Below are 25,408 nucleotides of genomic sequence, written 5' to 3'. Positions count from 1 at the left end.
CATTTCCAATACAGAGAGCAAGAAATCTGGATTGATAGTTGCATATTAAGTTCAAGACCTAAACTATTTACACTAAAATCATAAGAACAACCCAATGCTAGGACAAAACAATCCCTTTCGAACGGGAACTATGTGATGACCAGTCAACATTATGTCATTTGTCAAGCATGCTCTGTGGTTTTGGTGATGAAAACACGTTGGAGAATTAGCCGTGTCTTGAAAACGTGATACTGTTATGAGGATGTGCCCATTAGACTCCTCAGAAAGCATTCATTTGCAAGCAGATCAGAAATTCTTTTAACTTACACATTCTTCATTCAGGGTTAGTGTCTCAGACGATGTTGGGTTTGGAATCATCAACGATGACCTCTAAAGAAAAATAGATTGTTTCCACATCCTAGGGTCTTCATAAACCTTCTCTTCACGGTCTCAGCTTTGGAAATCAGTCTCTGCACTGTAGACCCCTGCATTTCCTTGGGCTTTTGTCGACCTCTTTTCTGCATGAGGAGGTCTGAACTTTTCCCCCAGGGTTAACTTCAGCTTACTCTTTCCCCCAAAACTTCTCTTTGTCTTCCTTCCATCGTAGAAAATCTCCTCCTGTGACAAAGGGCTGGCGTCAACCTACTGTTCCTTGTCTCAGAGGATAACTTCTTCCTCCTGGGAAAGATATGGTCACATATCTTTTCAGCTCAGCTCTGGGTGTCTTGGGTTAGGGAATGATTCTGGGTGTTCCTATATGGACTGATGAATGAATGATCAGGTTTTCATGCAAGGGACACATCCAGAATTCTGAAAGATACCTGGAACTCATCACATTAGCTACTTTTTCATCTGCACCGAAATGCCTGAAGAAATCTCTTGCATGCAGAAAGGTTTGCGTCGACTCATTCTTACCCAGACATTCAACCCATCCTGGCAGGGAAGGTCAGGAAGAATAATTCTGGCCATGGCAGTGCAAGGGAGGCAGTGGACCCAGAGAGTAAAGGCAGAACTGGAAGTCGGTATAACCTTCAAAGGCCTACTCCTAGTTTCCCACTTCTTTCAGTCACTCCCCACTTTCTAAAGTCTCAAAATAGCACCATGATCAAGGGGATAAATGGTCAGTCCATGAGCTTGAGAGAATATTTCAGATTGAAAATGTAACACCCACAAGTTTGTGCTAAACTTTATTACTTGCATTGCATGTCGGGAAATAACACCATCATGCTTGGGGCACTTCATTAAGGTTTTGTCTTCAGAAGAGATTAGTGTACTTGTTGTTGTTGTTGTTGTTGTTTTTGTTTTGTTTTGTTTTTCGAAACAGGATTTCTCTGTAGCTTTGAAGTCTGTCTTGCAACTAGCTCTTGTAGACCAGGCTGGCCTGGAACTCACAGAGATCCACCTACCCCTTCCTCCCGAGTGCTGGGATTAAAGGCATGCACAACCACTGCCCAGCAATTAGTATGCTTATTACAGGACTCCAGTTAGTTCTCAAGAGAGACAGTGGCTATAAACTGTGTTTCCTTCATGCACTTGGCCTTGTGAGCAGAAAAGAATGTCAAAGCTTGAACTTTCAGCCTCCAGTACTGTAAGTAAATGTATTTTGTATAGAGCTTCAGTCATTTTGCTACAGCAGTAGAAACCATAAAAACTTACTGAGCACCCTATCTTAGCAACATCTTATTAAAGAATTGAACATGTACTCCCTTGTCATGCTTGGTTGACTGAGAACTGTGCTTCACCTACAAGTTACCATGCTAATTGTCTTTCTGGGTCTGTGTTACTTCATTCAATATGATGTTTTCCAGCTCTACCCCTTTGCCTGCAAATTTTAAGATGTTGCTATTTTTTTTCCTGCTGTGTCGTATTCCATTGTGTAAATGTACCACATTTTTCTTATCCATTTGGTGTGGGAGAATTGTCTGTATTTTGTCAATCATGTATTTTAGTAAAACGCTGATTGGCCAGGCAGGAAGTATAGGTGGGTCAGCCAGACAGGAAGTAGAGGTAGGGTAATGAGAATAGGAGAAGGCTAGGGAGGAGGAAGCTCCCTCAGCCATTCCTGCCCAGATCACCGAAGAGGCAACATGTGAGCTGTCACACTGAGAAAGGTACTGAGCCGTGTGTCTAACATAGATAATGATAATGGATTAATATAAGTTACAAGGACTAATAAGAAGCCTGACCTAATGGGCCAATCAGTTTATAATATTATGGAGTCCTGTGTGTGATTTTCTTTGGGACTTGCTGGCTGTGGGGTACCGGGTGGGACAGAAACCCCCACAAGCCGGCCCGTCATTCTACATCCATTCTTTGCTAAAGAGTATTTACGTTATTTCCAGATTCTGACTGTGAGAAACAATGCTGCTATGAACATAGTTGATCACGTTTTTGTGGCACAATTGAGCATCTTTACTCATTATTAGTGGCTTTGAAAGGGAAAGCAAAAGAAAAAAAAAACAGCCTACAAGCCTACAGATCACAATCCCAGAGAACCTGAACCCTAATAGAAACATACATGGATCTAATCTACATGGGAAGTAGAAAAAGACAAGATCTCTTGAGATCTTGGGAGCATGGGGACCTTGGGGGAGGGTTGTAGGGGAGGGGAGAGGCACTGAGGGGAGCATAGAAAAATGTAGAAGTCAATAAAATTAATAAAAAAAAACCCAAATTACCATGAAGCAAAACTCTGGTAAGTTGAATCATGGCAGAAAAATTTCAATGTTCTCCTTTGTTCCTTCATTAATTTATTGCGCACCATTTACAGCAATTTACAATTTCACTAGATAATTACGTTTTGATATATAAATGTTAATGTAATTATTAAGCATACATTTGTAAATTTGATTGGGCTTTGCTGTGGTTTAGTTTAGAACACACCCCAATATACTTACAGGGTTCTAAGTATTTTAGCACATCAGTTAGTCTGTCTGATCCTATAATAAGTCGTCCTCAAACTGTCAATGACTTTTGTAGAATATAATCTCTCCTGTGGAGAGGACTGCTGGTTTTCAAGAAGAATGGTCCAGGCAGAGAACAATTTGTAAAGGTGTTGAAATAGAAGTGGGGTTTGGAGGAATAGAATCAGAATGGTTGAGGGCTGGGACAAACAGGAAGGAAGATGACATCAAAAACTTTATTCCCCCACCCCGCACCCTGGTCAGATCCTTCAGTTCTTACCACCCTGAAACTAAAGTTTCATGATCACAAATTAAGTTCCACATTTGAGAGTACATATGTAATATCTACCTTTTCTGCCTGGATTTTTGCAACTGGATTGCCCAGTTATATCCATTTTGATGCAAATGAAAAGATGCCATTCTCTTTTATGGTTTAATTTAATGTTCAAGCATGTATTTAAAACAATAGCACAAAAGCAGACACAATCCAGAAGGAATAAATTCTCTTGCTCCACATTACAGTGGTGATTACATTCACATATCCGCACAAAAAAAATTATTGAAGATTTTATTAAAATATAATGTATAGGAGGTCAAATAATAAGCAGAAAAATTACAAGGGGCCCTGGTTTGTGGTAAATGCCTTTAATCACAGCAATTCAGAGGAGAGAAAGGCAGATCTCTGTAATTTCAAGGCCAGCCTGACCCACGTGGGGCATCTTTATAAAGTCACATCATCAGGGCACACCATAGATATATGTTAAAATATCATATTGGATTCCATTAACATGTATAATAATTCCTGTTCAATTTTAAAACGTAGAAAGAGATAAGATAAGCGTCTCTGTGAATTCAAGACAGGTTGGTCTACATAGCAAGTTCCAGAATACTCAGAGCTACCTAGTGAGATCCTGTCTTAAACAAATAAACAAACAAAATAAAAAGCCTTTTTTTGTGTGTGTGGCAGCTTAGAGTTTACCTGAGAAGAACTGGTTCCATCTGCTTTTCTACCACAGTCTTCCTCTTAGTTCATCTGCAAGCAGGACCCCTCACCAGAACTTTTATGAAGAAGGAGTGACCTGACTCTGTTCATTTTGGAGTTTTGAGTCGCTACCTTCCTCAGCACACTTGCCGGTCTCAGGGAGTAGGACATCTGGTGATCAGGAAGCAGAGTGGTCACTGCCACTTCAGTTCGTCAGTCTATGCTCTGCTGAAACACACTTATCCTTCATCACCCACTGTCACACGTCCCGTGACTCTCCACTGTCCAAGGAGTTCTGAAGGGCAATTCTGATGTGCCTCTTTGTGAAGCTGAGGGGAGCTAGCCCTTGGTCACCATTTTGATTGAAAATCCATCAGACTTAATCTCTCTGCTTATTCTTATCTAACGGTAACACTGTTTTTAGTTTTGAAACTATGATAACACACGATAAGAACTTGTGTGAGGTCTAAAATAAACATGAAAATTCTGAGAAGTTATGGTGTAGTGTGAATTCTCTATAAGAATTGATGTCAGAGGATAGTGGGTGGCTTAGCCATTAAGAACACTGCTGTTCTTGCAGCAGACTAGAACTCCTTCTCTTGCCTACAATTAGGATGCTCACAACCACCTGGTACTCCAGCTTCATGGGATTCCATTCTCCCTTCTGGCTTCCACAGGCATCCAGCACAGATGCATGTGCTCAAATACAATCTCTCTCTCTCTCTCTCTCTCTCTCTCTTTCACACACACACACACATACACACACACACAAGTGAAAGGAAATATTTAAAAAGTAAATTCCTCTTCACTGACCTAGGAACTATGCTTATGAAACATACATTTTATTTGCCCATAGTTTCATTAAATTTTATTTTAAACTTTTATTGTCCCTCTTTTTGAGATATAAATAATCTAGATTTGGCATCTGAAATTTTTCATCTAAGAACACAGGCAAGGACTTCCAGAAATGCCTCAGACTCATTACACGTTTGATGATTTTGAACACATTTTTGGTTCTTACAGGTCCAGAAATTTGTGACTATTGCCACATTTTCACAACCTTCGGCAATGAGTCACAGTGTTGTGACCCAGAGTCCAAAGGTTGTGTTGTGGTTATCTTCTGTCAGATGAATAGAGAGAGGGCAAGTATTTTTTTTTCCATTTGTGTACCTCTGTTTCACTCTGCTAATTGTTTTCTGGCTCTTCAGAAACTTTTTCATTTATGCAAAATCATTGGTCAACTCTTGATATTACTTTCAATACTTTTAGGATCTATGAGATACACATGACTTATGACTGTTTCTTTAAGTGTTGTCTGTCAATAGGTGAGCAGATACCAAAAAAGTGATCTAATAAATGATGGAATTTTCCTCAACTGTACGATATTAATTTCAGAAAAATAAATAGCATTGCGGATAACCATGTCAAGTGAGATAAACAAGAGTCCGACAACTATTGCAGTCTTTCATTTATGAAATTCAATTTTTGAAAACCATGAAGATATACATGTGTGCAATGAATATATGGCATGAAGACAGAAGGAAGATTGTTTTTAGAGAAGAAGGTGGCCAATGGGAAGGGGAAGGAAGATAGAAAGTAAAGCAGAATGAATATCAGCCAAGTTCATGGTGTGCATGTATGAAATTGTTTGAATGAAGCCCATTTATCTCAACAATTGGTTAAAAATAAAATGTAATTAATTAATTAATTGTGCTCATACGCACAATTTTATTAAAAAGTTTATAATGACCATATTAACCTTGTGGACCAGAATCAAAATATAATTCATTTAAAGTCTTTCAGAAATAAGAATACATCCCTCACTTTATAAAGAAAAGTTCTAAGGCATAAATAGATGCTAGATAGAAGAACATATAAGATTCTAAAATTTTGTACACACACAGGTAATGCTTAAAGTTGTCAAATGTCTTAATGCAAAGTTCTTTAATTATACTTGATCTTTTTATTTGTATTTTTCTAATAACTTATTTATTTCCTTTATTTTAAGTCTGAAACCTCCCCAAAACATTCTTACAATAATGATAATACTACTGGTACTAGTACTAATAAAGCTACATTTATAAATCTTTCAATTCTATTAGTTACATACAAGAACAAAAACATTGTTCTTTCAATGGTTGCAATGAGCATAAAGCATTTATTACAATTTTTTTCTAGATAGTGACCAAGGAAATTAACATTCCTTGAGTCTCACTATTAAAATATGAAAAATAATATATGGACTCAGGTTTTTGCTTTGTTTTGGCTTATGTTGAGATAGGGTCTCATGTATCTCAGGCTAGAATCAAATTCACCACGTAGCTGAAAATAACCTAGAATTCCTGATTCTCCTTTCTCTTCCTTCAGAGTACTGAATTAACAGTGTGTGTCATCACTCTTGCTGTAACATCTGGTGCTGGGAACCAAACCTAGGGCTTTATGAATGATAGGCAAACCTTTTACAAACTAAACTATGTATCAAGGTATTTCTAAAGGAAATTATTTATGCTGTAACAGCCCCTATTGAAATACATTATTCTAAGAGTTTTCATAAGTATTAGAAAATTAGTATTTTTCATTGACAAAAAACCAATAGATACAACTAATATAACTAAGTAATTATAGAGGTAAGGGATTGAATAAATTGCTCATTTGCTAATGTACACACAAGAAAGTGAATTGGAAAGATGTATCAAGCCAGGTCTTTGGAGCAACCACAACTTTGGATGATTTCCACCATGGAAAAATGCCAGGAGCATGTGGTGACAGAATGAAAGATTAGTGACTTGTGATATTTTTAGGCTACATTTATGCTTTCTTAGTTCTTTTGTTTGTTGGCTTTAAGCTATAGAATATTATCTGCAAGCAAAGTTTTGAGTGAGTTCCTGAGAGACGTCCACAAATGAGAAACAGGTCAGACTTTGCTGAGTGGTTCCAGCTCTGAAGAACAGAAAAGAGTCTTCTCAGCACGAGAATTGAAATGCAAAGTTCATCCTATCCCTTGTATCAAAACATATGTGTAACATCGTTCATAATAGAGAAATGAATTTAGCCTTTGGGCAAGAAGCAAGCGGGTCCAAGTTAATCAAGCATATAATCCAAGAAAAGGATTCAATTCCTTTGACTTTGCTCCTTTGCATTTTCCTGAGACTCTTTGTTTGGTTTGCAATTCATGAATTTTTCACATGAGCACAACAGTTGGCTGAGTACATCACACTTAGCTGTAGCCACACATGCAGCGGTCCAGAGGTTTGTAGTAGAAACATTTGCTCACCTAACTGCCTTGTGTGCAGCTTATGTGCAGCAGACTCAATTCTTAGGGGATTTGGTCCAGTTAAGTATCTCTCTCTCTCTCTCTCTCTCTCTCTCTCTCTCTCTCTCTCTCTCTCTTTCTCTCTCTCTCCCACTCCCTCCATAGGGTAGAGTCTGTTCTGTCCACCTGCACTTCGTTAAAAAGCAGAGTGTTCACATGCCACACCACAAGAACTTACAGTGACATAACTCCATCCAGAGAATGGCGTGACTGGGCTGGGCCCCCACCCCCACCCTCCTAAGCTCTTGTATCACTGAGAGTCTGGCAGCCAGTTCCTCCCTGACAGAGTTCACAGCATATATTAGTGGATCCTTGGTCTCAGTGCGTCTGTTTAAGGAATTAACGGAAGCAGTGTCAAGAGTAAGGTAAGCGCTGTTTTAACTATAGCCCAGGGAATGCTGACTATTTGGGACAGTGTTTAATTTTAACAGGAACGGAAAAAGAAATCTAGACGATTTTTTGCCAATTTGCTATTCAACAACAGTTTTGAACATTTATATTCACATTTTACTTAATAGGCTTTCCATCATTTATGGATAATTTCACAATGTGTGCTGAAATGATTGGAAAGGGGAATTTAAAATATTCCAAGGTCACAGTGAGAAAATAGTTAAACGAGACATTCAAAAAATACAGAATTTAAAATGCTAATTAGTTACATATGCTTATATTGTTGAAATATAGAATTGGAGCAGAGAGAGGTCACTGCTACTAGCATACAACAGATTTTTCAATAAAGTATGTTGTTACAGGTTACAATAAACATTCTGTGTTATAAAACATTTGTTGAATGACTCAGAAACTTCTATGGATTCCTTCTTCATGTTCTGCTCATTTAAAGATTGTGGTTTGGGTTGTACACCTTAAGAATCATGTTTTAAAGAAATTCTGAGATATATTTTTCCTTTTTTTGCAGAGGGTATTTCTTTTATGGTCACAGGTATTTGAAAAATAAGGCTGAGAATAAGGTGTAACTTTTCCTCACAGTGGAGGCATTGTATGTTTACAGGTTCGCTTTGGATTCAGAGTGTTAGCTTTAACATTGCCAAAACTGTGGAAGTAATTTTTATTACTATGCCTATTCGGTTAAAAAACGTCAAACCTTGTAAATGAATTAAAAAACATTATGTATCATTAATGTGTTGAAAGGTATAAGGAATTCTTTTACTGTGTCTTGTGTTCCCAGTGCTTGGCTGTGGGCAAATCCTGTCGACTAAGTTAAAAACTTTTATCAGAATCAAGGCGGGGGGGGGGGGGGGTGGTGGTCATTTAATAGCACTGTGACTATATCTGATGTTAGAATTTTAAGTGTTGCTTTTGCAAAATCTTCTTCAGTGTTTCATTTAATGAAGTCTCTTAGGATTCTAATCTATATATTTAAAACGAATGGTCTCTGTATGCCTACCCTCTCCAAGCTACCTGATGCAATACCTTGTCTCATACTGGTCAAATAAAATATTACACAACGCCCTCGGTTTGAGTGTGGTTTCCCTTCACCTAATTTCTCTCAGAGGAACACCAGTTTTTCTGTGGTGCATTCTGTGACTCCCAGCTCTTATATTCTAGCTTTCTTTTATGTGGACTGGCAGCTTGTCTCTGAAAGTAGAAACACTGTTCATTCTCTTCTTAGAGACAAGTTGTGTGAAATTAACTACCATGAAATCTCAAATTATACTCTCGGCTTAATACCTTCTACATAGTTTGTGATGCCACAGTTGCTATTGTTATTATTATTGCTGTTCTTGTGTCTTCTTCCATTTCTCTTCTCTCCTGCTTCCACTCTGTGAGGACCTTACAGTTTGGATTAGCAAATCACATCACCTCATACTTTGACACAAAGAAGATGAACTTACAATGTATTGGAAAATCAGAAGAACTTAACTTTTAAAAGTTGAGAACAGCCTTTTTCTATAGCTGAGGTTCTTTTTGGTTTAGGTTGAAAAACCAAGACCGTTTGACATTTCACTGTTGGGTAAACATTTGTTCTTCTAAAATTAATTGACTAAATACTAGCTCGACAGAATAGTTTTGCAGTGGATTTTAAAGCATGGAATGTTGAGCTTCAGATAATGTAAATATCCATCTAAGTAATCACCACCCTGCGAAAGGAATGTGCCTGCTGCCTCTTTTGCTCCACAGGCGGCAAGAGTATCTTTTCCTCAGGGAAAACCACAAATTGCCCCTGTTCCCAGTTAGGGTCTTCCTAATGAGGCATTTTAATGATGTTAATGGCAGAGTGCATTTAAGAATTTACAGTTTGTCTTTTAATTTTCATTTCTTCTGGTTTAGAGAAATGTTCTTAAGAAGGGTTCTTACATAGGCATCACTAGGCTTGAAGGGAGACTTCTAATCAAGGGAGGACCAAAACAAGGGCTAAAGTGGTTATGTTAGCCATGACCAGCAGGGGGCGCATATGTGCATCCCTGAAATGGGTTTCCGCCAAAGGTGTAAACACAACACACCCTTATTTTTATGCTTAAATGTAAAGGTTTAAATGACAGTAAAGACACTATTTTAAGAGGCATTGAAAATGAAATGACAACATAGGCTTTGTTAATGAATTCAACACGAATCAAACTTTTTCTTGGAATTATATCATTTTATAATAATCTGTTTCTGTTTTATTTAGGATTCAAAGCACTTCCTGAAAATGAATCTGTGTGCATTTGCTCTCGTCCTGGCATTAGTCAGTGGTGCCAGTGGCCAATCGTACTATGATTACGATGCCCCTCTCTTCATGTATGGGCAATTGTCACCCAACTGTGCACCAGAATGTAACTGTCCCCAGAGTTACCCAACTGCCATGTACTGTGAAAATCTGAAGCTGAAAAGTGTTCCCATGGTGCCACCTGGCATCAAGTACCTTTACCTGGGTAATAACCAGATCGACCATATTGATGAAAAGGCGTTTGAGAATGTCACTGACCTGCAGTGGCTCATTCTGGACCACAACCTCCTAGAAAACTCCAAGATAAAAGGGAAAGTGTTCTCCAGGCTGAAACAATTGAAGAAACTGCACATAAACCACAACAACCTGACGGAGTCAGTGGGTCCACTTCCAAAGTCCCTGCAAGACCTGCAGCTCACTAACAATAAAATTAGCAAGCTCGGGTCCTTCGAAGGGTTGGCAAACCTGACCTCCATTCACCTTCAGTACAACCAGCTCAAAGAGGATGCTGTGTCAGCCTCTCTGAGAGGCCTGAAATCACTCCTGTACCTTGACTTGAGCTTCAATCAGATTGGCAAGGTTCCTAGTGGCCTCCCAGCATCTCTTCAAACTCTCTACCTAGACAATAATAAGATCAGCGGCATCCCTGAAGAGTATTTCAAGCGCTTTACGGGGTTACAGCACCTGCGTTTATCCCATAATCAACTGACAGATAGTGGAGTACCTGGAAACTCATTTAACATATCATCCCTTCTCGAACTAGATCTCTCTTATAATAAGCTGAAAAGCATCCCAAATGTTAATGAAAATCTGGAAAACTACTACCTGGAGGTCAATGAACTCGAAAGTAAGTATAAAACTGCCCCTGTGTCTGATTGGTACATCAAGTGTTAGAAGATGGAAGCTTCACAATAGAATAAGGATTAATTAAAAGAATGACATAATTCACACATGGAACTCTAGCTCAGTCACACATTGATTCTTCTTAATCTTTCCTGAGAGTGTCAGGACCAAGAGCAGTTAAAGCCATAGAATTTTACACTAAATTTACTATCCACACTGCTGTTTTATCTCTTAATATTTATCTATTATTGCCTAGTTTGTTCCCAGTGCAGATTTGTGTGCTTCATTTATTATTTGGCAAGATTCAACTGGGGAAAGGAGGACAAAAGTTCAGAAGTGACGCAGGAAGTGTAGGCTCTCAAGCATTTCCCTGCTTGTCTGATTCAAATCATACATATATAGTCCCATTGTCCCTAACCTCTTGAGATTCAATGTGCCATCCTACTAACCTGGCCAACACCACCACTCTTATCTGGTATGGTGTAAGTGGTCTTCACAGTATTCTCATGAGGATTCTAAGAAAGCTGAAGAGTAGAGAAGAGTTGATTATTTCGAATATCTATTTATTTTAAAAATACCTGTAGAGAGTCCTTTACTTTCATACCTTCTGTTCACATGCTGCTGTATTTTTTTTTAATTGTTCTCTGTGATGGAACTAGAGTTGATCTGCATTGTGCAGACTTCCATCCTCTTAGGCTTACTTCAGTTTAGATAATATGAAATTAGACAAGAAATTAAAATATTCTATGTAATGGAATTTGGGATGGAAATGTATCAGTTCACCAATATATGAAAAATCTAGGTGGGAAACACCATTTAAATCTGAAGCAATTATTTACAAGATGACCTTGTTGGTCTATTTAAATTGAACTTGTTTATCTAATGAGAGCTTCAACCTCCTTGCTGCAATAAACACACTGTTATTAGAAAAATTCTATTGGACATTGTTACTACATTGCAATTTTTCCATTCTTTCATGTAGCTCCTGGGTTGCATATTCTCATGAAGGAGACTCTGATTTCTGACGTAAACACCATGCTCTTTTTTCTGTTTTTAAAGCCACCAAAGCAAGGTTTGGAACAGGTTGACTGTGATGTGATGCATAGTTCAGGTTATCACAATTCTGTTAGCACAATAGCTTATAGCTCAAAGTTCACTATGTGACAATATGTCCTTTCATTTTTCCAAGTAATAGATTTAATTGTTAACTGCAAATATCTGAGTCTAAATTAGGTTCCTTATTGAACATTACATTTAACGACATCCTTTAAGCACATGTAAAGGCACATCCTTCAATACATATGGAAAACTGGTTCTCAAAACTCTTTTGCATCCCAAACTCTAAAGTCCATTGAATAAATGCTGTAATAGTTTCATGTAACTTTATGCAATCCTCCCTCCTACATTTAATCATCTTTAAATTAATTATGATGCTCATAGAATTAAGCAACTAAAACTTTTTGCTTTGTTTATATATGCAAATTTAAAAAGATTTTGGCCTGTGACTTATCTATCACATATGAAGATGAGGAACATCCCCTCCCAAAATACAAAGCTCCAATATACAACCACAAGCAATTATCCCTTTTCCAGTCATGTGACTAAGAATTAGATTAAATCAATCTTATCTTCTTCAAGTGAAGTTATCTTAGAATGAGAAAAAAAGTTAAAAAAGGAGAAATCAGTATTGAGGGCATTATGTGTGTTGATATGCCATGAGGTGCTTTAAATACAATTTTATAATTTTAATGCAACTTACAGAGAGCAATACCTTGTATCAGACAGAGAGAGAGCAGCCAGAGTTCCAAGTTCCCAAGCTATGCAGCAGAGACAGCATCCAAACACAGGCATAAAGTCCTTTCTTTGCACCATAATTTCTCAGAGATGGGTATTATAGAAAGACTATGGGGTTGTGCTGAAATGCAACTCAAACAAACATCATAAAAGAATGGAGTTCTTTCATGGAGAGTGTCTGAGTTTTCTTCGTTATTGCTAGCTAGAGTTTGAGAATAAAAGAAAATATTGATCTAAGGAGCAGACAAAATAAAGTTCAAACTGACCAGGGCAAACAAATGTTATCCTAGTAAGTCTCTTGGAATCAGTTAAAATATTAGATAAGTCTTGGGTTGTAACAGCTTCTCATTCACCAAGGTACACTGGCTGCACATTCCATGATTTGGTTTATGTCTTGGAGTTTTGATTCTCTGCCATAGTGTGTGGTTAATGGTAAATTCTTCAGTGATCATGGAGTCAAGTCTATCATTTTGAGGCTGGAAATACCAAGGATGTGAATTTTTCATTGATGAGATTATTCATATAATTCATATTTACTCGGGTCAGGCTAAACATTTAAAGGTTCTTCTGACTAATTCATACTAGTTGTATGCATTTCTAAACCTTCTTATCAAAGTTAAATAAATTTTATTTTTTGAGAAATTTCATTGAGCCTCCTGATTTATCCAATTTAGTGTTTATTAAATATCGCTGTGAACATTTAGTAGCCTGAAATGTAAGTTCAATAGTCTTTATTTCACAAATCCATAGTAAAGATGGCTTTTTGAAGGACATCCTACCTAATAAGAAGTTAGTCATAGGTTATTTTCTTTAAATAATAATTTTAATATAGTAAAATGAAAAATGATTGCTCTTTTCTATTCCCTCATCCACAGAGTTTGATGTCAAGAGTTTTTGTAAGATACTGGGACCACTATCTTACTCCAAGATCAAGCATTTGCGCTTGGATGGCAATCCCCTCACCCAAAGCAGCCTGCCCCCTGACATGTATGAGTGTCTACGTACAGCAAATGAAATCAACATAAATTAGCATCTTCTCATTACAGTTCATGGAAGTATGTTCTGGAGCAATACTTCACGTTTAGGTATTTCGGGGATGTCTGCAAAGTTTCCACAATATTCTTTTGTTGTTGCTACTACACTGTGGATTTTAATTAATGAAGGAAATGTTTTGTGAACATTTACCACTTTTTAATAAAAGATGAAAAGCAGGCCTATTTCATCATGAGAACACACACACAAAAACATTAAACTTAATTCTTTATTTGTAAATTTCTTGTTTTCTAAAGCTCTATGTTCAAATGATATGAAGCCTCTTGACTGATTGCATGCAAATCAGCCAAGAATGATATTTATGGTCCTGACATTTGAATTTAATGACCTCAAAAAACAGAAAAGAAATATGCGCGGATGTTTGCTTTCCTAATCCAAATTATCTTGATATGTTCAAATTTGTTTTTGCTGAAATATAGATTCTGTAGTTTGAGACCTATAATTTTGAATTATAACAAAGAAAATTTATGAAACCACATCCACCTAAAGAAACAGCATTTAGTACTGAACATTTGTATAGTCACTTAACAAGACTTTCCTTGAATTATTTTTCTCTGTCGTGTGTATGTTTCTTTTTGATTATTTTCATGTTGTGATTAACAAGCTAATAGCAAAATAAAACATTGCAAATGGCATCATGGTATTAATTCTTGTGAAAAATTATGTCTTTTATGAAACACATAAAGGAATCCAGTCAGAGTCTAAGACAGCCCTAGTCTGTAATATTTTTCTTGTGAAATCGTAGGGTTTTCCACACTTTGGCTGATTCTAACATTTAGATACAATGAATTACTAAAGCACTTTCATAAAATGCAGTTATATCTCACACGTTCTCAGATATTGCTGATATGTTCATTCTTGTTTTTCCCAAGTCTCCATTGAAGCAAGTATGCAGAATCTTAACAGTCACTGTTAAATTTTTAAATTTAATTTAAATTAAATTTTTAAATGGTAATAATGAGACACAAAGGACCAATAAATGTAAAATATTCTGAAAAGTATATTTTAAAATAGAAGTTATTATTTCCTTAGCTCATTGTGCTTGGAATATAGGTACTGGTTTCATACATCAGTAATAACAAATTTCAGTAATCCATATTATGTTGCTCCATGGTTGTTCACAAAGGCAATAGTAAAAATACATTTAAGGAAAATAACCTTTTCTACCCAATAAGCGTTAAAGACTTTGTTGTTGTTGTCTTTCTTTCCATTTAGAAACTATACCATTATTTCAATATAATTAGATATTTTTATTCTTAGAGAATTCTGTATACTATATCTCGATGATATTCATTCCCAAACCCCCAGAGCCTTCCAGGAACACTCAATCCACATAATCACACTTCATTAAATTTGTGGATTTGAGTTTTTTTTTAACAGAAAATAGATTTTTTTCATTCAGTATATTCTGTTCATTGTTTCCCCATTCTTATCTCTTTCCAGATTCTCCCTATCTCCTCCCACATCAAACTCCATAGTTTATTTCTCTCTCTCCTTTAGAAAACAAAGGAATAAATTTAAAGAACACAACAATCAAACTATAAAATCAATAAAGACTAACATAAAGGCACATACACAAGCAGACACACACACACACACATACATAATAAGTCATAAAATCACAGAATCAGAAACAAAAACATATAAATGAAATACCAGTAAGGTGTAAACTCCTAACCTAAGCATTATGAGACCAAAATAAATCTTAAAAAATAACATTAAGTTTGTTTTGTGTTGGCCATCTATGGTTGGCTATTGGACCAGCCCTTAACTGTGGTTTGTAGACCCAATGAGATGACACTGAAGAAAACTATTTTTTTCCCTTTATGAATGGTTGTTGGTCAGAGACAGATTCTTGGTTAGGAATGGGAGCTCATGCCTACTTCTCCCTCTTAGTGCAAAACTTGTTTCTGAACAAATGTTATGCAGTTAAAACTACACTCATCCAGTACCCACTGTATATGCTCCCTGTCCCCTCAAAAGAAGTATGTCTTCAAAGCATGGTGCTTTCATAGAACAAATTAAATGAAATTATTCATGTTTTACTGTCCTGTCACTGAAGACCCATCTAATGAATCTGGACTCACTAAGATTGGAATTGGAAGAAAATTGTATAAGCTGACTGCATACCTGTGAATGGAGACTCCACATTCATTTCCCAGTCTCCCAGACCCAAATAATCACACCAAAACTATATTAATTACAACACTATTTGACTGATGGCTAGGGAGTAGTTCTAGCTAGCTCTTACATCTGAAAGTTACCCATTTCTATTAATCTGTGTATTTCCATGAGACTGTGGCTTACCGATAAAGTTCTGGCATCTTTTTCCTTCAGGAACTGTACAGTGTCTCTCTGACTCTGCCTTCTTTCCTCCTCTCTTTCTGCTTGGATTTCCTGCCTTGCTATAGTCTGTCCTACCATAGGCCAAAGCCACTTCTTTATTTACCAAATAAAACATATTTACAGCATACTGAGGGGAATCCCGCATCATGTACCTGTTAGCCTCATGTCTTTTCTTTGTAGAATCAAATTCAAGTTCTTTGAATTGTGATTGCTCAACTTCTCTCTTGATATAAGCATAAGAGCACTTTTCCTCAACAAATCTGTTTTGTATAAGAAACAAAATTAAAATTTCTTACTTTTCCCATGAAATTTGTTTTTAGTTGTTGGAAACCTGTTCTAAGGTAGGAGAAAATGTGTCCTAAGTTCTTTATTCATACGTGTCCATACATGAGCTTTATCTCTATAGAGTTTAGGAGCACTGTGTTTGTTGGAAGTGTGTCTATATCTATCAAAGCCCTAGATCTACATCTACCCAATGTATGATATTATTCTTAAGTCTAAAATATAAGACAATAACTTAAAACATCAATCCTCTTTGACGTTGGCTTGAACTGACAAAGACAAAATTAAAGTACAGGGAAATATTTCCATGCTGAAGGATCTGGCAGAATTAACTAATCATGACTTGGTTATTATCTTCTCAGTGCAGAGCTGGACAGAGACTCTGGCATTCTTTTCTTTTATGGTCCAATTTTTGGCAGGTAGAAAGAGGATAGAAAAACCAGTCATTGGCAAATGCATTTTTTCTTCATGGCCCTACGAAGGATATTGTTTTTCAAACTATCTGATGTCTACCAGCACAAAGGCCCCAAATAAAGAGTCCCAGCAAGGTACACAGAGTAGCATTCAGCATTTCAAAACATCTCTGTGATTATTATTCTCACCATAATGACTCAGTATGGCATTACAGTTAACATATAGAGAAACATGAGATAAAAATTTCTGATGTTCACAACATCCACATTTGTTTAGTCTCATCCACAAATGAGACTAAAAATGTTTTTCATATTCATACAGAGTAAATTTTCAATTTTTAAGAAACTGTCACTGATCTAAGATGCTAGTCTATTTCTCCTTCAGAATGGCATAGTTTAGATTCTTGTAGGAAAGATGGTTTCAGGCTCATTTTGATTGACTATTCACCCAGATTCCAAGGGAAATGGATCAAAACAGGATGAATTTACAGTAGGAGAGTCCCTCAGATGGCTCAAACAATGGTGTTGATTTAATCTCTTTTGACTTAAATTTCCCCAAGAATGGAGTAAATCTGATGCATAAAGATTTTTCTTCTCCTAAGTTGGATTTACTTAAACTCTAAACTGTGGTCCCTTAATTAAAAGGAAAGCAGAAAACTGAGAAAAGCCTTTCTTTGTTCTCAAGATGTCCATTTGAAAATTAGGCTTTTCTGGTGGAGGGGACTATAATATTCTCCGGTTTTGAGGTTTGAGAAGATCCCCAATGCTCTATTAAGTATGAGAAGATAAATGAGTAACAGACCACTAAATGTACCAGAGGAATGTTGATTTCATAGTTAAAAGTTCTTTCACTGGTAATAGCTAGGTTTTCAGAAATCCTAGAGGGTTTTAAAGATTGAGTTTACAAAGAACTGAATTTCTTTGCTTATGGCCTTTTAAGTTTGAGATTCAGTATTTCCACAGCTATGGTTTTGGTATAATGATGGACTTAGATTTTCCTTTTGTTGGACGTACCCAGAATGCATTTATTCACAGTGAGAAAAAATGGTTTTGATATAAATGGCCTCCAAGTCTTCTTTAATATCAAAACTTGAAATGTACAAAGCCAAGAATAACACTAGCTAAGATATGTTGAAAATATATAAAGATATATATGGATTTTAAAGATATCCAGTGAATTGTGTTAATTTGCTAACTTACACAGCGGCTTCTTTAAGAGTGGCCTTCCTGATTTGACATTAGCAGCAAAAAAATTGCACAGTTTCAAAATGGCAGCTTCCTAGCTCATGCTAATTGCATAAACAACTATGACTCTTTTAGGAGGCCGAGCACTTGAGTGGGATTTTTGGGCAGCTTTGCTGGTTACTTGGTAGCAACATGAACGAACTGGTTACCAGAGTTGAGGTGGTGAGGATACCTTTCACCCAACAGTCTCAGAGGCAGTGAACATGCCTTTGCCATGCTGAATTGTGCAGAGTCAAAAGACAAAACATTCTTAGTCCTAGCCAAGTCATTAAGCATTTTAAGAAATGGTCCTCATCAAAAAAGGATTACAGATATGCAATAAAGACAAATTCAGATGGGAAGACCTCGAAGTGGTCTAAATTTAGCAGTATTGCTAAATTTATGTGGGATTAAGAGAGAGGGGGAAAAGAATATAGAAATATAAAACAAAGTCTTTAAAGAGACAGATAACAGACAGTCATAGATTAAAGGAGTAAAGAAAAATAAGCCACATAAAGATGGAAAAAGACAGAGAGTCCAGATTATGTATATTACTGTATTTTCTTTGAATTTTTTGACTGTGAATGAGCCAAGTACAGAGAAACATTTCACAGGCTGCTGAACAAAACCAGCATATATATTTTAAAGATATCTTGACTTCAAAATTTGAGTCTAAGGATATGTTGCTTTGGAAATGATGTTTTGCTTTTATTTCCACAGAGGATAGAAAGCTGTGGATTCCTTCCAGGCTAATGTGGTATGAAGGACAAAGACCCCCTGAAAAGTCTATAAACCCCCAAAATTACTTCACTCAACAAAAGTAAGGAAATAGTTTAGAAAGAACTACACCAAATTTCCCAAATATTGTTTACAGATGTTTGTTTTCATTTAAAGGAATATGATAAAGAGATAAATACTTTGCATTGGTATGGGTCTTGGTCTATTGACACATATTTAACATCAGCTAATATCAGTTCTGCTTTTGTTTAAGATATTGTGTTTGTGAAACTCATTTAAAATGTAATCTGTAATTAAAATGCAGGTTAATAGGTAGTCATTTATAGTAGTCAAGCTTGTAGTCATGTTAGTCTTTGAAAGGTTTGAAGAATATCTGAAATATATCTCTGTACATCTCTAAAACCTAACTAATAGAATATGACATTTAAATGTTTTAAAAACTTAGGACTTTTCGTGACAATGAGACATCTGCTCCTGGCAGCACCAATTACTCCAGGAGTAAAATGGACATTGAGGAGGCTCCTTATGTTGTTTGTTAGCCATTTGGGAAAGAAACTGTTCTTGCTTGGACTGCTTGATGCTATGAACTGGGCATTCAGGACAAACAGAAAAATAACTGCTGAATGTGCCTAAAGGTGAGATGGCCCTTTGGGGTTCCTGCTTTATGACAGAGTCTGTCAAACATTCTGTAGTATAAAGAAGAATGTGACTGACAAACTGCCAATATAGGGTGGAACTGTCTTTGAAATTTCCTGCCACATGGAAAATTCTGCCAGATACTATGGACCTTTAGGGTGAAAAATGATGGTGAAGAACAAGAACAGAAGAATTTTGGGTGACTGTCCAAGTACTGAGCTGTCTCTGTCAATTGTATAGTTTTGCAAGTTGCCTACAATGCACTTACTGTTAAATTAGGTCATATTATATCCTTTTGAAGTTCTTGATGAAGTTGAAAACTAGATAGCTGTTCTAGTTTTCCTTAGTTATGAGAAAATGTAAAGTAGATATAAGTATTGTAACTTTAATTATTGCTTGATAACTTTTTTGTAGTATGTAATCTTGCTAAGTTAAAGTTATAACCCCCTTTTTTATTTAGACCAAAAAACTGAGGTGATGTGGGATTCCCCTCTGTATGCTGGGAATACCGTTGGTTAATAAAGAGTCTGCTTTGGGCCTATGCAGAGTAGGAAAGGTGGGAATTCCAAACAGATGGAGGAGGAGAAAGAAGGCAGAATCAGGGATATGCTATGTAGCAGAAGACAGATGGTGGACGGAACCTTACCAGTAGGCCACAACCACGTGGTTGTAGACAGATTAATAAAAATGGTTTAATTTAAGGTATAAGAGTTAGTCAATAAGAAGTGTGAGCTAATAGGCTAAGCAGTGTTGTAATAGTATAGTTTCTGTGAGATTATTTTGGGTCTGGGCAGGCAGAAAACAAATGAGCTGCCACTGCCTACAGCACATTCAATAGATTTTTCTTAATAGAAAATATGAGTTGGAAACACAATGCACGAAAAATAAAACTGAAGTTTAGGTAACCTAATTAAATGAGTTCTTATGCATATTAATCTCAGTGTATAATTAGACACCTGTGTGGCAGGGCTTCTCTCAGGTTGGACTTGCCTAAATATTGACTATGTTGAATAAGCCTATTTATGCCTTGTGTCTTTAAGTCCATCTGGCATCCTGTGTACTATCAGGATAATAAATGCTATATGACCTGAAGTCTTTTGTGAGTCCTAAATGCTGTGGCTTGCAGTTGTATGAGCCATTGAGTATTTCCAAGCCAATGCTCTCTTTCAAAAGTTTCTAAGGTGCATTCTAGAGGAATGAAACACCTCCTGCTTTGACTCATTTCCTTATCCATACGAACCTGCTTTCTGATCTACTGTTCAAAACTAGCCCACGATCTGTCATTGCTTTCTGAATATGGCCAGGGTCCTCAGAGGTGATCACAGGAATATCAAAGGCCTTTGTGATGTGATTCTAGTTGCCCTCTCTAGATATCATTTTTTTGTCAGGCTTTATAAGGTCAGTTGTGTACCACGTAAGATACTATTAATATCTTTTATGGAAAAGGAAAATTCTTTATTGCAAGATTAAACTTCATATCAGAATTGTTCATTCTAATAAACATCATTTGAGTGTACTTCTGTATGTACGTTTTATTTAATTCATTTAACAAACATTTTGTAACTTTCTTCCAAACTCTGGGGATAGTTTCCTTTATAGGGGCACTTTTCTGAATATGTTTAACAAAATCTTATTCTCCCAAAGTTGATATTCTTAGTGGATTAAACACTCATTCTCTAAGACAAGCTATAAGAAAGAAGAGGTATAGGCAGTTATTTTATTGGATAACCGAGAAGTGAATTACTTATAACAATGTTACATGTTTGATGTTTGAAATAAGGCAAGGATTTTTTTTAATGTGTGCAAAAACAATTAGTGAAAACAGATGCCACATGTTTGAGGGAAAGATATGAACACTTTATAGGAAGGTGTGGAGAGACAAATGCTCTAATTGTAATATGTTCTCAAAAACAGAAGAAGAAAAGAAAAAAAGAAATAGTCTTTCTATATTGTTTTCATTCAATATTTATAAAACAATTTACTACTACAAAATGCCAATATGTAGGGTCAGACATAGTTGGAGTGTTAACTCCCAATGTGACTGTATCTCTATTTTTCAGCCTGAAGGTTTTTATTCAACAAGCTCTCAGGACATTAAGGGGTTCCAATGTGCTTACAAGTCTGTCCACAAATTCCCCCTTTCAAGCCCTGACAAAGCACAGAGCTTGCTGGTGAGCTCTTCAGATGTGGTTGCTGACTGTAGTTAGTGCAAGGAAACAGTGGCGGGAAAGAGCAAACTATGAAAGTCTATCTTGAACAGTGCCTCTTCCCACAACTCTTACAAGGTCCTTCATTCACTCTCATTAACTTGAAACAAATACTTGAAATCACTTTACCTCCTGGAACAATTCATTTCTGTTAAATATATTTTTGGGTGTAATAGGCAAAATTATATGCATTGATAATAGATAGCATGTACATACATTTCTGCATATAAAATGTGTCATGGTTTAATCAATACTCCTATCACCTCACATTCTTAGACGCTTTTGTTTTGATTTTAGATCTACCATATTGACAATATTCAAGTATATTCTCTTTCATTATTAACTACCATTGCCATGTTTGCAATAGGGCCCCATGCTTATTTATTCTTTCTATCTGGAAAGGTGACCCTTGTCTAATGTCTGACCTTAGAAGTCACTCTTCTGATCTCTTTGTTCTTAAATTTCCTTTTTCCGATTTGATAAATACCTGGCACTTCACTTAATAGAATCTACTCCAGGTTCATGCATTCTATGGCAGACTGGTGGCTAGCTCTGCTTTTTTAAGTTTAGCTACAATTTCATTATGTATCTTTGACCACTTTAAGAATCCCTGTGTCCACAATAGAACATCTGGAATTGTCTCTCTTGCTAACCCATATGGGTAAATTCAGTTAACCTGACCTAAGTAACTACAAGGTTTTCTAACTAGTCTTTCTCCTATCTTTCTAAATTCCATTCTGAGTTGAACATATTTCTAAAATATCTTTATTCATAAGGTCAATCCTTTCTAACTCAGAAGCATGATATTTGGACAACTTTGTAGAAATAAGGTCCAGTCCGAAGTCTGAATTCTTAATTATTTGCAAAGCAAAACAATACAAACAACAACAAAAAAACAAGGAAAAACAAATAAAACAACAACAACAAAGAAAAACAAAAAAGTTCTTATTTGTTTAAAATTAATCTGGAGCAGTACCTTTGGTAAATTAGTTTGCATCATGAATGAGGAATTATCAAAACTGAAAGAAATAACTGGACAATTTCTAAAGAACCTTCCTTTTAATTTCTCTCATCAATGAACAAAGCTTTTGACTCAGAGACTATCTTGTATTCCATTTGACTTTTGGTATCCCATAGATTCCTGCTCTGCTTTAATTTCTTCTTAAAGGCTACTATGAGTAGGTAATGTTGAAGCCTGTGGGTCTTCATCTGTTTCCCTAATTAATTGCTCATTACCAGTGTTTACCCTTAGAGTACCTCTGTATCCCAGACAAATAGAGACAGACACATCAGTCCTTTCTTACAAGGGCCGTGCATTTTGTTTCCAGGATCAGGGGCTCCTCTGTGGATTTAGTTATCCTGAAATACGCTCAGATTTTATAGTCTTTACCCAGGATTGTCAACTTACTTGCCAAAAACTTCCCATCTGTCTCCTGTTTCTGTTGGTTGGCACTTTCCCAGAAGCCATCTGGGATAAATGTCTCATTTTAACTTTCTCTCCCCCCCCCCCTTTCTTAATGGTCTTGTGTCCTGAGTAAAATCATTGTAATTTTAGGTTTATTTTTCAACTTTCACTGTTATGAGAAAACAATGACCTTTATTTGCTCAAGACAGCAACTGCAAGGTCTATGATTTCATGGCTATCTAGACATATGGAGATATTCATGTGTCTTAGCCTTGAAAATGTCAACGTTGCCTGATTGCTTTGCCAAGAATTGTTTAAAGAAGGATTTTAAAAAATGAAAACAACAGCAAAACAAATGGTATTTGCTAAACATTCTGGTCATGGCTTAAAAAATCATGGTTTAGAAAATGTGAGATTATGCTTGGAAAATGGCTGAGTGAATAAAGTGCCTGAGCCACAAGTATGAGAAAGTATGTTTGGAACTTCTATACCCATTTGAAAGCTACACACAGTGATACATCAGTATCCCCAGCATTGGAGGAATGGAGGAAGGCAGAACTTCAAAACATGAGGTAGCTAGGGCAGCTGATGCTATGAGGTCCAATCTTATAATAAAACCAGAATGTGACAGAGCAAGGACATCAGTGGTGACCTTTGATTACCACACATGCAATCTCATAGACTTGTGTACAAGAATACTTGACAGAGAGAGGAAAAAGAGAGAGAGAGATTAATTGATCATTAAATACATATTCAGTATATCAAAAAAAAAAAACCATAGCCAGGCATTTTAATCTCAGAACTTAGGAGGCAGAGGTAGGCAAATTTCTGTGAGTTTGAGGACAACCTGGTCTACAAGTGCTAGTTTCCAGGACTGGCTCCAAAGCTACAGAGAAACCTTGTCTCGACCCCCCCCCCCCAAAAAAAAAAGAAAAAAAGAAAACATGATAAGGCATAAAACGATAGTTTACCACGCTGTCAGAGTCTAGTACTTGTATTTAAAGATTTTCTTGATATATATTTTAAAAGACACTTGAGAGATGATTTCATGGAGATTGGATTTAAGACAATATCTGGGTCTTGGTTCAGAATCATTTTTCATGAAGGTCTTAGCCCTCACAGGCTAAATTCGCCCTTATGATAAGTATAGTTCTGGCTGGTGTAGGTTGTACTTTCCTTCCATAACTGATACAGACAAAAAAAAAGTCCTATTTTTACCATTATTTTTTTCTATTTTACTACTTGAGTTATTAAGCTACAGGGATGACCAACTGAAATAAAGTTACCTGAAAATAAACTTCAAGAGTGCCAGAAAGTAACTCCTAAGTAATTGTAGCCTATCTTAATGCAACAGATCTGTTTGGAATATTCTCGGGTTCAAACAGAGTTTCTTAGTTTGCTCTTATCTCTAGACGCTTTATCTCTCTGCAGGCACAAAAGCTAAGTGCACTTTGGTTTCATTTAGACTTCAAGAGACATTTCATACCTATTTGTTACCATGATAGATGTCTCACACCCAGCACCAGAGAAGTCTTTCATTTTTGTACTTTTTTTTTGACACTGCATCCAATTTTCTATTCAGAAATGAAATTTTAGACAGCAGCCATCTGCCTCGTTTCAGATAATTCTTCTGCTGTAGAAGTTCAATGCTTTCTTTGTTTCCCAAGTAAATGCATCCAGCATTTGCTGAGCTGATCCTCATGTCCAGCAACATTGCTCAGTCTTCCTCATGAGAGCGAGGAAACACTTAGCTAAAACAGAATCTATTGGTACCCTTCCCTTCCCTTGTTTGGAATGAGGATACAACTTGAAGCATTGGCTATAATTCTTCTTGGAACCTTTATCTCTTAGTGGCTTCTTTTTGACAGTCTTCCTTTAATCCCCTCTGCTCTTCCTTCTCTTGTTTCACCACTTCCTTTCCCTTCTCTTCTTACTTCTCTTTCTTTGCTTGTCCCATCTTTCTCTAACCTAGTAATATACAACATAAACTGTGGGGATAAACACAAAGAACACTGATAAAATAATTTAATTCTTGAAATACAACACTTAAACAATTTATCCTAGTCATAAACATTTGGACCTAAAAATTAGCACACCGCTAGTCATCATGTTAATTATCACATAGGTCAAATGAGGCTTTCTCTCCATCCCCACATAACAACTGAGAAATCTATGATCAAATAGTTAAATCATCCAATCAGAGTAGATGAGGACAGTAAACTCTGCAGCTTATAATTAACCTCTAATAAGTTTTATGCAAAGGACTTTTTCGCATTTGGGGGATAAGACAATGAAGTAGTTCGGTGGTTGAAATGTTAATATCACACAATGGAAAGAAAATACTAGTGTGGAAAAAAAGAGGCCTAGGTAACTTGTATGATTTTGTCATTCATGTGTGGTTAAGTAATTAACTACAAAACTGGAAAGGCATTGGACTAGGTGACTCTACTGTTTTTGGGCTCCAAAACTGTGTGTTTAATTTTTTCAGTGTCACGATGGTACAGAGTTGATCCCCAGGACTCTCTTAAGTTTCTGTTTCTGCAGTCTTTATATTTAGCTCAATCCATAAAGAGGAAATATAGACAGACATATCCCAGGGATCACAGAGAAAGGTTTAGACAT

The 25,408-nt window shown here is 36.5% G+C and overlaps 1 protein-coding gene across 1 annotated transcript; it reads left to right on the top strand.

Annotated features, from left to right (window-relative positions):
• The first annotated feature begins 7,384 nt into the window (after positions 1-7,384).
• Lum (lumican) lies at positions 7,385-14,170 on the top strand. The gene is made up of 3 exons (XM_048418756.3): positions 7,385-7,542; positions 9,807-10,692; positions 13,358-14,170. Exons 2-3 carry the CDS (start codon positions 9,828-9,830, stop codon positions 13,510-13,512), a joined length of 1,020 nt encoding a protein of 339 aa, XP_048274713.2. The 5' UTR covers positions 7,385-7,542; positions 9,807-9,827; the 3' UTR covers positions 13,513-14,170.
• Positions 14,171-25,408: the final 11,238 nt, after the last annotated feature.

This window comes from Myodes glareolus, chromosome 26, assembly GCF_982192425.1.
Source record: "Myodes glareolus chromosome 26, mMyoGla1.1, whole genome shotgun sequence".
NCBI classification, from domain to species: Eukaryota; Metazoa; Chordata; class Mammalia; order Rodentia; family Cricetidae; genus Myodes; species Myodes glareolus.
This window is presented reverse-complemented; position numbering and strand designations above follow the sequence as displayed.